Genomic DNA, 15456 nt, shown 5'->3' with positions numbered 1-15456 from the left:
AGGATAAGGATGATTTAACACTTTTAAGTTGAGGGAAGGAAAGAGAGTGGAGGAGGAGGACAAGATTGATACTATGAGAGTTGGAGGACATAATTCATGAATCATAGCTCCAGAAGTGAAAAGGGAGGGAATGTAGACAGAGGAAGGCATTAGCCATTGAGAAGAATAGAGACATACTTTCTTTATTCTCTTGTCAGGAAGATAGCTGCGGGAGTATAGAGAAGTTGTAAGAATGAAGGAAGGAAGGCAAGAGCACACTTGTTGGATGAATTTTATTTTCTCTACGAAGTTTGAGAATTAAACTTTATGCTGAGAAGGAGGGCATGGAATGTAAGGTTTGGGATAACCAGTGTGAGTTTTGGGAATGAGAAAGGCACCTAGAGATGAGGAAAAAATATTAAAAATTTTGTATTCACTAAAAATTCTTTAACAGTGTAAAATGAAGCATGCTAAACTGGAAATGGTCGTATATCTAAAAGAAAATTGATTTATTTTGTTATTTTTCTCTATTTTTGTAGTATTTTACATGAAGCATGTATTACCTTTATAGTGAAAAAGTAACTGTCATTTTTTACATCAGTCCATTTTTTGTTACTAAATTTCATGCTTGTTTTTAATTGTTTCTTGTGTGTATGATTGCAATATCAGGTCTTTGATGATTCAGAAGTCAGAAGACTTAAGTTCTGACTTACCTGGCAGGCCTCAACAATATCCTATTAGCCATTCTGAGTCTGTGTCTTTGTTTTATAAGAAATATATAATATCATCTTGCCTGCCCCACAGGGTGGAAGGCAGGGAATCTATATTACAATGAGATAAGAGAATGTACTTAGTAAGTTAGTAAGTACTATAAAGTACTATATACTTGTTATGCTATATATAACATATAGTTACCTACAAATATAATTGTACTATAATATACTATTGCTATATATTATAAATAGCATACAGTAGTCCCCATTTATCCATGGTTAATATGTTCCAAGACCCCAGCATGTGCTGAAACTATAGATGGTACCAAACCCTATGTGTACAATGTTTTTTCCTATACATACAAATGCATGATGAAGTTTAATGTATAAATTAGGCATAGTAAGAGGTTAACAGCAATAAATAATAATAAAATAGAACAATTATAACAGTATCTCAGCATTACTATTTTTGAGCTTTGGGGTCATTATTGAGTAAAATAGGGGTTACTTTAACACAAAGATTGTGATGCTGTGACAGTTGGTCTGACAACTGAGATGGCTACTAAGTGACTAATGGGCAGGTAGCATACAGTGTGATACCCTGGACAAGGGGAGGATTCACATCCCAGGAGGGACAGTGCAGGATAGCATGAGACTTTATCATGTTACTCAGAGTGGCACATAATTTAAAACTTACGAATTATTTATTTCTGGAAGTTTCTATTTAATGTTTTTGGACTTCAGTTGACCACGGGTAACTGAAACAGTGTACACTGAAACCATGTGTAAGGGAGGGAACTACTCTAATTTGCGTTTGGCGAAGGTTTTTAGGGATCTCTACTTGCGTTTTTCTGCATGTGGTCTTTAATAATTATCGGTTTATTTTGTTAAATATGCATTGGATTTCACTTTCCCAGAAGATTGTTTTGGTACTGACCTTGTATTTTATTTAACACTTATGCTGTGTACCCTTTAGGCTTCCATGATTACCTTTTAATTGACTGACATAATACACTAGTGCTTTACTCTAAGCATTTTACTCAGAGTTCAGAATAATATTAGGTCGTGTTAGATTTCAGTGGTGCTTTTTTTTAAGAACGTCAAAGAGTTAACCATCCAAATTTCTGTCATCCTGTATGTATATGTAGCCTTACAAGATTTTAGGCATTGGATATCGGTCTTGCTATAACAATAATAAGTGATAATAATAACAAGGAATTCTAAAAACTTAGAATGAATTTAGAAGGAAGAACTTACATTTTAAGGAAAAAAAATTAAATGATCTTATTTGTATTAATTCCCTGAACTGGATATAATACTATGATAAAGATTTTTCTTCCTTTAGGATTCCATTGCAAAACCACATGTGATTGTAGCAGGAGCTGCCACAGTAAGTTATTATCTATATTCTTAATGATTTTGTTTCACATTTAAGACCATGCTAAGAAAAAGTTAATTTGTATTCAGAATTCTTGATTGTACCTAAATTTTTAATTCTTACTTCTATTATGATTAGATTGTTGAATTTTAATAAGGTTGGAATGAACTTAGGAAACTTACTGTTAAATATCAGTATTTTTTATATCTAAAATTGTATTCTTCTTGAATGCATTGAAAGTATAGTTTTATAACAGCTTTTTCTAATTGCCTTCATGTATTTCATGAAATAATTTGACCAAATTTTATTCTTATATTAAATAAAATGAGAAATATCTAAAATAATAACACTTGTTACAATAGGTAAATTATATACTTTAATTGTTTATGATAAATGCTACATTAATGGATAATATATACTTCTTTTTAGTGGTCCATCAAGATTCACAATGGTAGCAGTGAAGCGCTTTCTCAATATAAAATGAACATTACCTCCATAGCACCACTTTTAGAAAAATTGGCAAAGACTAGTGATGTTTATTGGGTCTTACAAGGTAAGGAATGAGTAATGTATATTTTGAAGCATGGGTTTTTATTATCTTCTGTTTCAAGAAGCAGAATTACTGCTTTATGTGAATTAATTTTGAAACAAGATTTGCAAGATTAGAGTACACTTGAGTTATTTGCTCTCCTTTTTCAAATGTAAGGAACAAATTAATAAACATAGGTGAAAAATAAGAAATATCCTCCAAGGAACCTCAGCAGAATGGCTATAGAATGTATAACAAAAAGATAAGTCCTAAAGGCAAATGAGATGTGGTCTCTCTGATTTTTTTCTTACAAAACATATTTATTGTGATTGGGAAATATATAGAAAAAATACGATCTATTTCATAATATATATATATATTTTTTTGAGACAGGGTCTTGCTCTCTTTCCCAGGTTGGAGTGCAGTGGCATGATCTTGGCTCACTGCAACCTCCGCCTCCCAGGCTCAAGCGATCCTCCCGCCTCGGCCTCCCAAGTAGCTGGGACTACAGGTGTGCACCACCACACCCAGCTAATTTTTTGTATGTTTGGTAGAGACGGGGTTTTGCCGTGTTTCATAACATTAAAGTCATTAGAAGTAAATATACTTCACCCTGCTTCATAATATTAAAGTCATTAGAAGTAAATATACTTTTTTAGCAAGCAAAGGGTTTCTGAAAAAATAAAAATAATTAAATAAAATACACTTTTGAATTGACAGAATATGTTTAAATTTACACAATCTAGTTTATGCTTGGTAATGAAATTCTTAGTAGACATTAGGATAACTCATTTTAGGAATTTATTGAATGTTATTTAATGCCTAGCACAATATGAAATGTCATGGATATTTTAGCAATTCATGCTTTTTGTCAGGAATTCTTATTATTTCCAAGTTGAATGTCAAAATGAAAGGAATAAGAAAAATGGTAGTGATGATCTGTTCCATAATTCCTATTTTATTCACAGACTCATTGTTACCCTTTCTCATATTAAAATGAGGAAAAATTAAATTTATTTATAGTAAGTGATAAGACAATAGGCAGACCTTGAGCCTCAATAATATTACCTCCTAATGGTATGAACAAAGTTTACAGAATTAAGCAGTGACAAGAGAAAAAAAAGATGGGCAGCTATTTTTATTTAAGCAATCTTCTATAACTAATTTTAGATTTCTTGTTACCCATTATATCCCAGCATCCAAAAATGTTAAACTCTTAAGACATGCTAGAGCATTAAAATATTTCCCCAAATCTGTGTATATAGAGATGAGACAACAGTTCTTTAAATTTGAGAGGGATATTGCTTGACTCAAAACTTGAATATAAAATGGGAAATCTGTTGCAAACTTTGGGAAGCTTTATGTAAAAATGAATTATTAGGTACCTGATATCATCTATACTTTTAAAAACAACATTTGAAATGTGGAACAGCTAACGTGCATGATCACGATTTTTACCAATAGGGATTTTTAAAATGTGTTTTTAAAAATGTATCTCACATGCAGATCCTGTTTATGAAGATCTATTAAGTGAAAATAGGAAGATGATCACTAATGAGAAGATAGATGCTTACAATGAAGCTGCAGTCAGTATTTTGAATAGTAGCACCAGAAATTCTAAATCAAATGTTAAGATGTTCAGTGTTTCCAAATTAATTGCTCAAGAAACCATCATGGAATCTTTGGATGGCTTACATCTTCCTGAATCAAGCAGAGAAACTGTAAGAAATTTTTACATATATCAGTAGATGGAGACTATAATATCAATTGCTTTAAGCCATAAGTCATTATAACATGGTTATAAATAATTTATTTTATTGCAGTCCTAGTAACTTGTAGTTATTCTGTATAGATACATCTAGAAATACTTTTGCTTTCTGTCATCTAGCTGAATATGTACATAAGAGTTTTGGTACATTCTAAGAGAGAAAGAAGTTAGGGAAGAAGGGAAATTAAACTTCATTTATTGAGTGCTAATCACTGTTAATATACATTGTCTCCTCAGAAGCATATATGTTCTCAGCACACTCACGTTTAAAAACTACTGCTTCTATGTTCTCCTTACGTTAAACCTTAAGGTTATAAGATTAAGCTTCAATGAAGAATACACTTTTTAATGCTTAAAATAATTTTTATTAGTTCCCTATAGCTCTTCTGGCCAGGCGTGGTGGCTCATGCCTGTAATCCCAGCACTTTGGGAGGCTGAGGCAGGTGGATCACTTGAGGTCAGGAGTTCGAGACTAGCCTAACATAGGGAAACCCCATCTCTACTAAAAATACAAAAATTAGCTGGGCGTGGTGGCACATGCTTGTAATCCCAGCTACTCGGGAGGTTGAGGCAGGAGAATTGCTTGAACCGAGGAGGCAGAGGTTGCAGTGAGTCAGGATCCCACTACTGCACTCCAGCCTGGGTGACAGAGAGAGACTCTGTCTCAAGAAAAGAAAAAAAGAATTCTTACAACTCTTCTATCCTAAGCATTATTCAAGATACAGAGTACATACTGAACAAATCCAAGTTGACCTATGGAAGGGGATTTAGGTTAAGTATGAAAGAGAACTACATAACTATAAATTTTAACAAACAGTGGAACAAATTAGTTTTTTTCTCATTAAGCAGTGGTTCTTAACCTTTGTGAGAGTTGCATGAGCCCTTTGAGTATCTGATACAAGACAAGGGTTTTGTTCTTCTCCTGCAGAATAATGTGTATGTTTGCATATACATATGGTTCTCCATATACATAAAAGGGCTTGATGAACCCCCTAAAAGCTGGTAAAGAACCTTGCAGTGGAATTTGCAGGCTAGTATCTGTAAGAGTGCCAGGCATAAAACCACCTGCAGTCTTAAGGCTAAAAGGATGAGATTTCCTCGAATCTTGCTTATTTTGAATGTTTAGGCTTAAATAACATAATCATCTGGAGTTCCACAGATGCCTAAACTACGAAGTTTTTATAAAACTAGAGTTTGACTGAACCTTCAACTAGACAGACTCTTGACAACTTTCCCAGAATAATTTTATTGTAGTTAAACCATGTTGAAGGTTCTAAGTTTTATTTAACATTAGATATCTTAAAACTGTAGAATCCTAAATGGCCTATAAACTATAATCCAAATGAAAGACCTATTACAAATATTGCTAGCTAAAAATTAATAATTTTTTAGTGGCAGTTATTTTATGCTTTTTTTTTCACATTTAAACAGTAGACTTTATCTTAAGCGTCCTGATATCTTTTGTTTTGAAAGTCTTCTAATTAAAATTCTTTGGTCCTTGATGTCTGTCAGCATTTTTTAACTAAAGGTCACAACCCATTAACAACCATGAAATTGGTGTTGGGAAAAAAAAAAGAATAGAACAATCTCGGAGTGCATTCCAAGTAGTAAGGATAGGTATTGTTTCCTGTAAATGTCCTGGTCACATTATAAAATGAATTTTGTATTTTGGTTCATAGCCCCAGAAGTTTGAAACACCCTGAACTAGCTGTTACAGATGGAAGGAATACCATTATTTGCGTGATTTGGGAAATGGTAGCAAAATATACAAAAGCATTCTGGTTTCAGTGCTAAAAACTCAGTAGTAGTCACTGGAGAAAATTTAATGTGAAATACATCACTGACAAGATAATAACCAGATAACTTGATTTGTTCACAGAGTGCAATGATTCTTATGAACGTGTACTGCAATAAGATTTTGAAGCCTGTGGATGGGTCCTGTTGTCAACCTCGGCCTCCTCTTACTCTCATACAGAAGCTAGCTGCTTGTTTTTTCACTTCATGTATTATCGGATATTTAATTTTTTACATAATTCATCGTAATGCTCATCGGAAGAATAAGCCATGTACTGATTTGGAAAGTGGAGAGGAAAAGAAAAATATTATCAATACCCCTGTGTCTTCATTAGAAATACTTTTACAGTCTTTCTGCAAACTTGGCCTGATTATGGCATATTTCTACATGTGTGACCGTGCAAATCTGTTCATGAAGGAAAACAAATTTTATACACATTCATCTTTCTTTATTCCAATTATCTACATTTTGGTTTTGGGAGTATTTTACAATGAAAATACTAAAGAGGTAAGAGTCATTTTCTTTTTAACTCATGTTACCCTTTTTATCATTATAAACTCTGTTAAAGAACTAATATCATTTATCGTGACAGAATATACAAATAGGTATATAGATGAAGATGAAGGAATATTGTAGTTACACTTCACTTAGTGGACTCTTAACTGTTGCTTTTTCGGAACAGTTTGGAGAAAGGTCAGAGTCACGTGAAAATGTTGAAAAGTTGAGAAATATGACCTGTGAAAAAGATTTCATGACTTAGTGTTATTTTGCCTGCTTGTTGATGGAGAAAGTTGAAGTACTTCTGATTTTATAATGGTCTTCAAGCATGAGATACTATTATCTTTTATAAAGTAAAATAATATGATTATATTAACAAATACCTATGCACACAGACATTTTATATTTATATATTTATCAGTCAGACATATATACGTACCAATTAGAACTTAATGATGTGGCCACCACTACTCACAGTATTCTGATTTTCCTATTTTAGAATTGCTGTCATTGCTCAAAATATTTGTGTAACTTCTTTACAAGGCATGATTTATTTGAATTACTGAATTCTATTGTAAAACATACCTCTCCTGTGAGGATTATTAATTAGGTATTCATCTTCAGTGAGAATATATTGGGGAAAGTAAACTGTAATGATAGAGCTTTTTTTCCTGTCAATGAAGTGTAGGGGAAGTGTAAGATCCTTTTAACTCTGAAATTCTAAAGAAAATTATAGAATGCCAATTTTAGATTTATAAATACATCTGTCATAGTTTAATTTTAGTACATTTAATTTTAATACATTGTCATTTAATACAAAACCAAGGGGATCAACTTAAATATTCAAAATCTCTTTAGTTTATATTTTTCAGATTCATATTATATTTAAAATAGTTTTACACTATCTTTTAGCAAGAGATAAAATGACAGTTTTTAACTCTTTCTCACCACCATCAAGGTTCTTTTGACAGAAGCATTAGCTTTATGTCCTGTAAGAAGACTTTTAACATACTTATTATATACTGTTAAATAATTTCTTCATGATAAATTTTAAAAGAGATTTTGGTTCCTTTACACAGACCAAAGTATTAAATAGAGAACAAACAGATGAATGGAAAGGCTGGATGCAACTTGTGATTTTGATTTATCACATTTCTGGAGCAAGTACAGTAAGTATTGGAATTTAAGTTCAGAAAGTACAGAAAATGATGTCATTTTAATGTTTCTTTAAGGGCACTAGCTTTTCTGTGTTTTATATTCTCTACCAGTTATAGACCCTTCTTATTTCCCACTTAATCTTTCTGCCTTTCCATTCTCCTAACTCTTTGAGAAAATGTAATTTTAAAAGCAAAATTTTTTTTTAAAAAAGATAAGGCAATAATTGATTTGTATTTACTTGGCCTTAATTTTTAATGTAATAGAAATAGCTGATATCTAAGGATATTATTTTATGCCATCTTATTGAACAGCTAATTTGAAGTTATCAGGAAACTTTGAAGAGGCCAGGTGCAGTGGCTCATGCCTGTAATTCAAGCACTTTGGGAGGCCGAGGCGGGTGGATCACTTGAGGTCAGGAGTTCAAGACCAGCCTAGCCAACATGGTGAGACCCTGTCTCTACTAAAAATACAAAAATTAGCCAGGCATGGTGGTGCATGCCTGTAATCCCAGCTACTTGGGAAGCTGAGGCAGGAGAAACACTTGAACCCAGGGAATGGAGGTTGCAGTGAGCCAATATTTCGCCACTGTACTCCAGCCTGGGTTGCAGGGCAAGACTCCGTCTCAATAAAAACAAGAAAAAAATAAACTTTGAAGATGATGATTATAAAGGATGTAGCATAGGCAAATTACTACCAGAAGAAATCAAATTTGATTATTATAGTTTATGTTCTATACTTCACTGTCTTTTAGGAAGTGTGACTAGCTGTTTTTACATTTTTAAAGTTTAAAAAACTTACAACTCTCTTGCCTCAGTGTTCAAAGAATCCAAATACAGGCGAACTACCATTGTAGACTATGTAGAGTGTGCCATACTTCCTAAGTGCTAAGTACTATTGCCTCCTCTGTGCTGTGGAGGACCCTTCCTTTGGTCACCTAATTAGTGCCTTTTGTACCTGGAAAAAATATTTTTTTCCTTCTCCATAGGTGTCTTAAAAGACAGGATTATTATAATCTCTGGCCACCTTGGATGTGGCAGGGCTAGAAAAAAATGTGTGCTCTGAATTTTAACACCCCAGCCACATTACAGTTAAACTTTTGTGGCTGAGCCTAACAGCCACTTTTCACACAAACTTTTATAGTGAAGATGCAAACTTTCCATAAAATATGTTTGAAAATTTTAAGAAATTCATAATTTGGGAACAACTGAACTGTTTTTTATTGTTCTATTTGCTTACAGAAAGCACACATCTATAAACAGTACGTGCATCAATGATAAGTTGAAGTTAGAGAGGAGTGTTGCCCAGAAAGGAGTATTTTGAAGATTTAAGCAGCATTAAGAAGATAAATAACATGGTTACTAGTGTTTTTCAGATATCTCTAACAATTGAAGGATGTCTTTCTTCATTGTCTCTTTATTATTTTCAAAAATTATGATTTTATGAATTATTTATTTGAAGTGTAGAAGTCAGAGAAATGAAGTATAAATTTTACTAAAATTATTTGGCTATGATATGTATATTTGTTGCAATAGGGAAATTCCTGTGATGCTGCAGCTGAAGGGAAGCTAGTGAATTTGAGTCATTATGAAAGAGCCAAGATAGTGTAAATGATCCAAGGCAAGGAGAGATGGAGATAGTAAGACATAGTTTATAAGCCCAGCTAAGAATTTGTAGTATAAATCCAGAGATTCTCTAAGAAGTAAGTAGAGATGAAAATTGAATCCTAAGAATATCTCTGATGTGTGAATAAAGACTGGGTAATGGGAATTTGTTTTAAGAAAATACCACTTAGAGACATAATTAATTGCTGACATATTAAAGGGTGATACTACTGTTTAAAAAAAATCAGGTAGAGAGAATTAATGGCAGATTAAGTTCCTCAATTCAGTGATTCAAGAAAGGATTTATATCATAAAAGGATGAAGGCAATTTGGTATTCTATTAAAATCATTTACCAACCTAACATTCTAATATATCTTACACTGCATCCTAATATATTCTAATTTACAATTTTAAAAAATCTCTGTTCTGGAAGGACATACTTTTCACTAACAGATCATTTATAATGATTAATTAACATATCCCTGTTCTTTTGTATAGGATGTTGTGGTTAAAAAATTTGCTTTATCTACATAGGCAAAACATTATTAGTATACGTTATAGCATATTTGGGGACTTGATTCTTGGATATTTGAGGGATTACTCATCTTAAAAACTTTCTAACATGATTATTTTAATTAATATTTTTTATTTTGAATAAAATCTCAAACTTCAGTTGTGTCATGTTTTTATGCAAAAAGATAAGAACTGTTCAAAAATTCTGGAGAATTATGAAAATAATCCTTATAGTCTGACAGATTCTCACTGTTAGTGTAAATATTATTTTAAAGTGTATATATGAAATATAGATTAAATGTGAATTTAATATGAAGAGAATAGTGAGTTTGGTATATATGGTAGGTGGATTTTGTGTTCCATTGTTTCGTTTTTTGTTTTTTTTTTTTGCCTTTGGAGAGTTTGTAACTTCCATGGAAAGACCTGAATGAAAGGTCATGAGAATATATGGGGGACTAAAGAAAGAGCAGAACCAGAAGTCAAACTAGCTATTAACTGTAATGTAAACTTGAAATTTCATACATATTTTTAATAATAAATTTTTGTTGTAAGTAACATAACAAAATAATAGAGAATTTTGAATATGGATCATACAGTAAATACTGTTGTCTTCGTATTAAATTTATTGGTTATGGTAATGATAATGTGGTCATATAAGAAACCATCCTTTTTTCCTGAGATATACGTGGTGAAATAGTTTAGGAGCACTGTCACATGGTCTGCAACATACTTTTAAAAGGTCCAGCATACAGCATATAAGTGTCCATTGTACTAGTACAACTTTTCTGTTTATTTTAAATATCTTAAAATGTTGGAATAAATATTACATGAAATTTGCAATAAGGCCAAAATCGGCAAAAACTTGGAAAATTGTTGTTACAGTATTTAATTTTGTTTAAATGAACTAACTGTTTAAATGTAATAACCAACCCAACTTTGTAGTCCCAGCCCCAGTCTTTAAGGGAGTTGAAAGCATGTTTTATGGAGAGTGCTTAAAGTAATTAGGAATGACTAACCTAGGTTCGACATCTGTTTTCAAATATTTATAGAGCCATCAGATGTAAAAGTGAGTTAGCTCTGACAGACTCTAGAGCTAGACTTTCCGCTGTGCTAGCCCCATTCGCTGCATGTGGCTGTTGAGCACTTTGTAGCTATTCAGGATTCAAATGTGCTGTAAGTGTGAAATATATACCACATTAAATATGGTTAATTATGATGAATCAGTAATAGATTTACAAACTTTATATAAAGAATGAAAATAGCTCATATATTAAAATAATATTTTGAATATATTGAGTTAAATAAAATATATTTATTGAAATTAATTTTACCTGTTTCTTTTAACTTTTAAAATGTAGCCTCATTAGAAAATTGCTTATGGCTCACATTTTATTTTATTTCTGTTGGACAGCGCTGCTCTAGAGGATTGAACTTAGTAGCTTTTACATATAGTTAGGTTTCTACTTTCCATGAAAAGGAACATTATAGCAGTTAGTGACCATCTAAAGGTGGAATGGATTGCGTTGGGAGTTTGTTTTCTGCTATTAAAAGATGCTTAGACAATCCACGAAGGGGATATTTTAGAGTACATTCAAAAATGAGGTAAGGGCACAGATTTGGATTAGATAAATTCTGAGGTTATTTCAGTACATTTCCTGCCTCCATCCTTGTGATTCTAATATGTTACACCCTTCTTGAAAATTTCTGATGTAATAAGTCATTTAAAAAAAACATGATGAAGGGCAATAAATAAAAACTCTTTGATATGTAGATTGTAGGTGCTGTAGGAACTCAGGAAGGAGAAATGACATTCATCTGATAGCAAAAATTGGAGTTTTGAACCAGGCTCTGAAGAAGAGTAGGATTTGAATAAGCAAAACGCTTAGGGGAAGAACATTCCAGGGCAAGAATAAGCAGGTAAATAAAAGAGACTTGACAAAAGAGTACAAGAAGGATCAGTTTAAGAGACAGGGAATCTCTAAGTTTGCTTAGAGTGGAGGCTGTGTAGAAGAACTTACGATCTAAGTTCATGTTTGTTTTTTTTTCCCCAGAAGAAATATCTGTCAAAAAAGAAACATGAATTCAAGGTTGTTTGCAAAAGATGCATATATTTCAGGACTTGTAAAATCTATTTAATGTGTCTGCCCAATTACTTTATTTTATCCTACAAAGTATCACTTGGGAAAGGCACATTAACCTGAAATGATCACAAGCAGTGTTAATGCTAGGTAACTGCAGAGATGATCAGATGAGTTCGTAAAATAGAAGCCAAAGAAATTTTACATAGATCTAGTAATTATCCCCAAAAGAATGGCCTTATAATTACAAGGATTGCATGTCACTGAACAAGCCTTTTAAATATCACTTTATTTTTGTTATTTTTTGTGACGGAGTCTTGTTCTGTCACCCAGGTTGGAGTACAGTGGCATGAGCTTGGCTCACTGTAAGCTCCACCTCCCGGATTCAAGCGGTTCTCTTGCCTCAGCCTCTGAGTAGCTGGGATTACAAGTGTGTGCCACTATGCCTGGCTCATTTTTGTATTTTTAATAGAGATGGGATTTCACCATGTTGTCCAGGCTGGTCTCAAACTCCTGACCTCCGGTGATCCACCTGCCTCAGCCTCCCAAAATGCTGGGATTACAGGCTTGAGCCACTGCACCCAGCCTTAAAGATCACTTTAGAAAGCAGTGTATGGCCAGGAGCAGTGACTCACGCCTGTAATCTCAGCACTTTGGGAGGCCAAGGCGGGTGGATCACCCGAGGTCAGGAGTTCTGGCCAACATGGCGAAACCCTGTCTCTACTAAAAATACAAAAAGTTAGCTGGATGTAGTGGTGGGCGCCTTTAGTCCCAGCTACTTGGGAGGCTAAGGCAGGAGAATTGCTTGAATCCAAGAGGTGGAGGTTGCGGTGAGCCGAGATCACGCCACTGCAGTCCAGCCTGGATGACAGAGTGAGACTGTCTCAAAAAAAAAAAAAAAAAAGGCACTGTACAAATTATGCTGTGGAAATTGTGCTTGTACACATAAAGGGCCAGCAGGTGGTAGATAGGTGGAATGACAGTGTTCTAAGGTTATGAGAATTAGTGCTAGTAAATTAGATAACATTTTTGGTGCCTTCTATCATATGTGGATTCAAATGTGTTGTATTTCATTCAACTTAGAAGTAAAGATGTGATGCTCTCAAATACCATAATAAATGACACTAAGGGACTTGGTAATGATGAAGATAGTGATGTAGGAGTGTAAAACAAAATTGTTTTGTAAAATAAGAGTGGGAGGGAAATAATATTCCTAAATTATGTTTACACTGGGTAAAAGTGCAAATCCATCTTGCATTCAGGATGTATGACAGTTAATAATTATAGCTATCATATATTGAATTTTAATTGGTTTCAAGTTAATGTATAAAGTGCTTCACATTTATTATCTCATTCATCCTTCACAAGAACCCTTCAAGGAAGGAAGGAATAGTCTCATTTTGCAAATCAGAAAACTCAGTCATGTTAGAAAGTAGCAGAATTAGAATTTGAACCTAGGTCTCTCCAATTCCAATTCTACCTTTTTGTAATCCTTGCTATAATGATTAACTTATGAGAATCAACGTTGTGATTGAACTGATGCCAAGTGCTAATAATGATTTATTATCTTTGTTAAATGTACTTTTTATGATAATCCAAGGTGTAGTTGATGCCAACATATGTTTTACCTGTTTATCTTTGTCAACAGTTTTTGCCTGTATACATGCACATTCGAGTTCTGGTTGCCGCATACTTATTTCAAACAGGGTATGGTCATTTCTCATACTTCTGGATCAAAGGAGATTTTGGAATCCATAGAGTATGTCAGGTAGGAATGCACTGTTATTTCCTTTTCTTTCGGTTGAACATGCTTTCTTGAGAAATCATTAACTTGCGAAAAAAATATAAATATAGTCATTATAAGACTATGAATAATTTGAATTTATGAAATAGCACTGTAAAGTTGTATTCTGTGTTCTATGTTTAGTATTTCAAGATAAATAGTGAAAGAAGGAAAATATAATTTAATATATAATAAAAGCACTGGTACACAGGAGACAGCATTGCTGATTCACTTTGGTTTTGTAGAAACAGACAGTTACCTGGAATTAGTATAATGTGCTATGTTTTCTTTCTCTGAGAAGAGGATGAATATTAATTAAGTTTCTACCTAGTGCTAAGTAGTTTCTAAACATTATTTCATTTACCCCACATTACAACCTTGAGTTGTTATCCTTATATTTACAGATGAGGAATGTAAGGCTCAGAGAGCTTAAATAATTTGCCCAAGGTCACATAGTAAGTGGTAGAGCACTAATAAAGCTCTGCCCAAATTCTGTGTTTTTTGAATGACATTAAACTGATATCTGAAATGACTGTTATGAAAGTCCCAAAGACACTTATAAATTTGAGTTTTGAGTAATACTGTTTCGTATGTATGACAACTCTTAATTTGATCCCAAATGGGGTAAATCAACATTTAACTAGATGAAATGGACAATGCTTTCTTAAGATAATATAATCTGTGCTTCGAAACTATAGCCCTCAGAAGGACTGCTTTTTTCTCCTTTAGCAAGATAGCAATTATAGCCAGAGGACAGCCTAGGTTGGTGCTTTGCTGGGATTTAGTTAATGTAATGATGTATGCATATTTTATATTCAACTCTTCACGGTGATTGTAGAACAAATGTAATTTAAGGGATTAGTAATATGTACTTGTACAGTCATTACTGAGTCTTAGCCATTTATACTCTGTCAGAGAAATTCTGCCTTTGCTGTTTGTGTATACCTAGAATGAAAACCATTACTTAGAATGAAACTATTTTCTTCTCCTTTTCAATAGGTTTTATTTCGTCTCAATTTCCTGGTAGTGGTGTTATGTATAGTAATGGATCGACCTTATCAATTCTATTACTTTGTCCCCTTGGTCACTGTATGGTTCATGGTCATATATGTTACTTTAGCACTATGGCCACAAATAATCCAAAAGAAAGCAAACGGTAAATATACTTTCTTACTAATGTTAGTAAATATATTTTTTCAAAGTGTGAAATTCCTTTTTAGTTGCTAAAGGATATTATTTTTATTAAGTGATATAGACAGTTTAAATTTATATGTAGTTTTGACATTTTGAAGTTCTGTTCTTAAACGATATTTCTAAAATGTTACAGCTAAGTAGTTAAAGTAATATTAACAGTGGAGAATAATAGTTTACATTGTATATGTTTTTTCTTTTTTAAATTTAAATTTTTCAAAACCATTTTACATATTAACTAATGCTACAGTTTTTAAACTGTCTTCTTATACAGAGGCAGAGTGGAGAGAGCTGAAAGAGAGAAGGGAAAGCCAAATAAGCCTCCGTGCCCCTATGTCTTGCTTCAATCTTGGCAGCTCTACTTTGATTTCTTATGTATATATTGAGATTTTTGAGTAAATATTTCTTTGCAAAATGCTTCTTATGTCAAACACAATTAAAAGCACTAATATAATTTATTTTCTAGACAAG

At 33.0% G+C, this 15456-nt stretch overlaps 1 protein-coding gene across 6 annotated transcripts in view; it reads left to right on the top strand.

Annotated features, from left to right (window-relative positions):
- CASD1 (CAS1 domain containing 1) overlaps positions 1 to 15456 on the top strand; it is a 124180-nt gene that overhangs the window by 21460 nt on the left and 87264 nt on the right. For 4 of the 6 annotated variants that reach the window (XR_010585775.2, XM_065542325.2, XM_005550190.5 and 1 more), the window contains 7 exons: positions 2038 to 2082; positions 2500 to 2623; positions 4106 to 4320; positions 6247 to 6669; positions 7740 to 7829; positions 13660 to 13779; positions 14794 to 14950. Coding sequence is in view for 5 of the 6 variants with exons in the window: in XM_065542325.2 (XP_065398397.1) it covers positions 2038 to 2082; positions 2500 to 2623; positions 4106 to 4320; positions 6247 to 6669; positions 7740 to 7829; positions 13660 to 13779; positions 14794 to 14950 (1174 nt within the window). In the remaining variant the exon portion in view is untranslated. Of the gene's footprint in view, positions 1 to 2037; positions 2083 to 2499; positions 2624 to 4105; positions 4321 to 6246; positions 6670 to 7739; positions 7830 to 8129; positions 8175 to 9056; positions 10093 to 13659; positions 13780 to 14793; positions 14951 to 15456 lie in introns of those variants that run through there. The other 2 variants (XM_074035507.1, XM_074035508.1) reach the window with 2 other exon arrangements.

This window comes from Macaca fascicularis, chromosome 3 (assembly GCF_037993035.2).
Source record: "Macaca fascicularis isolate 582-1 chromosome 3, T2T-MFA8v1.1".
Taxonomy (NCBI): Eukaryota; Metazoa; Chordata; class Mammalia; order Primates; family Cercopithecidae; genus Macaca; species Macaca fascicularis.
Note: the sequence above shows the minus strand (reverse complement) of the source record. Positions and strands in the feature narration are given on the sequence as shown.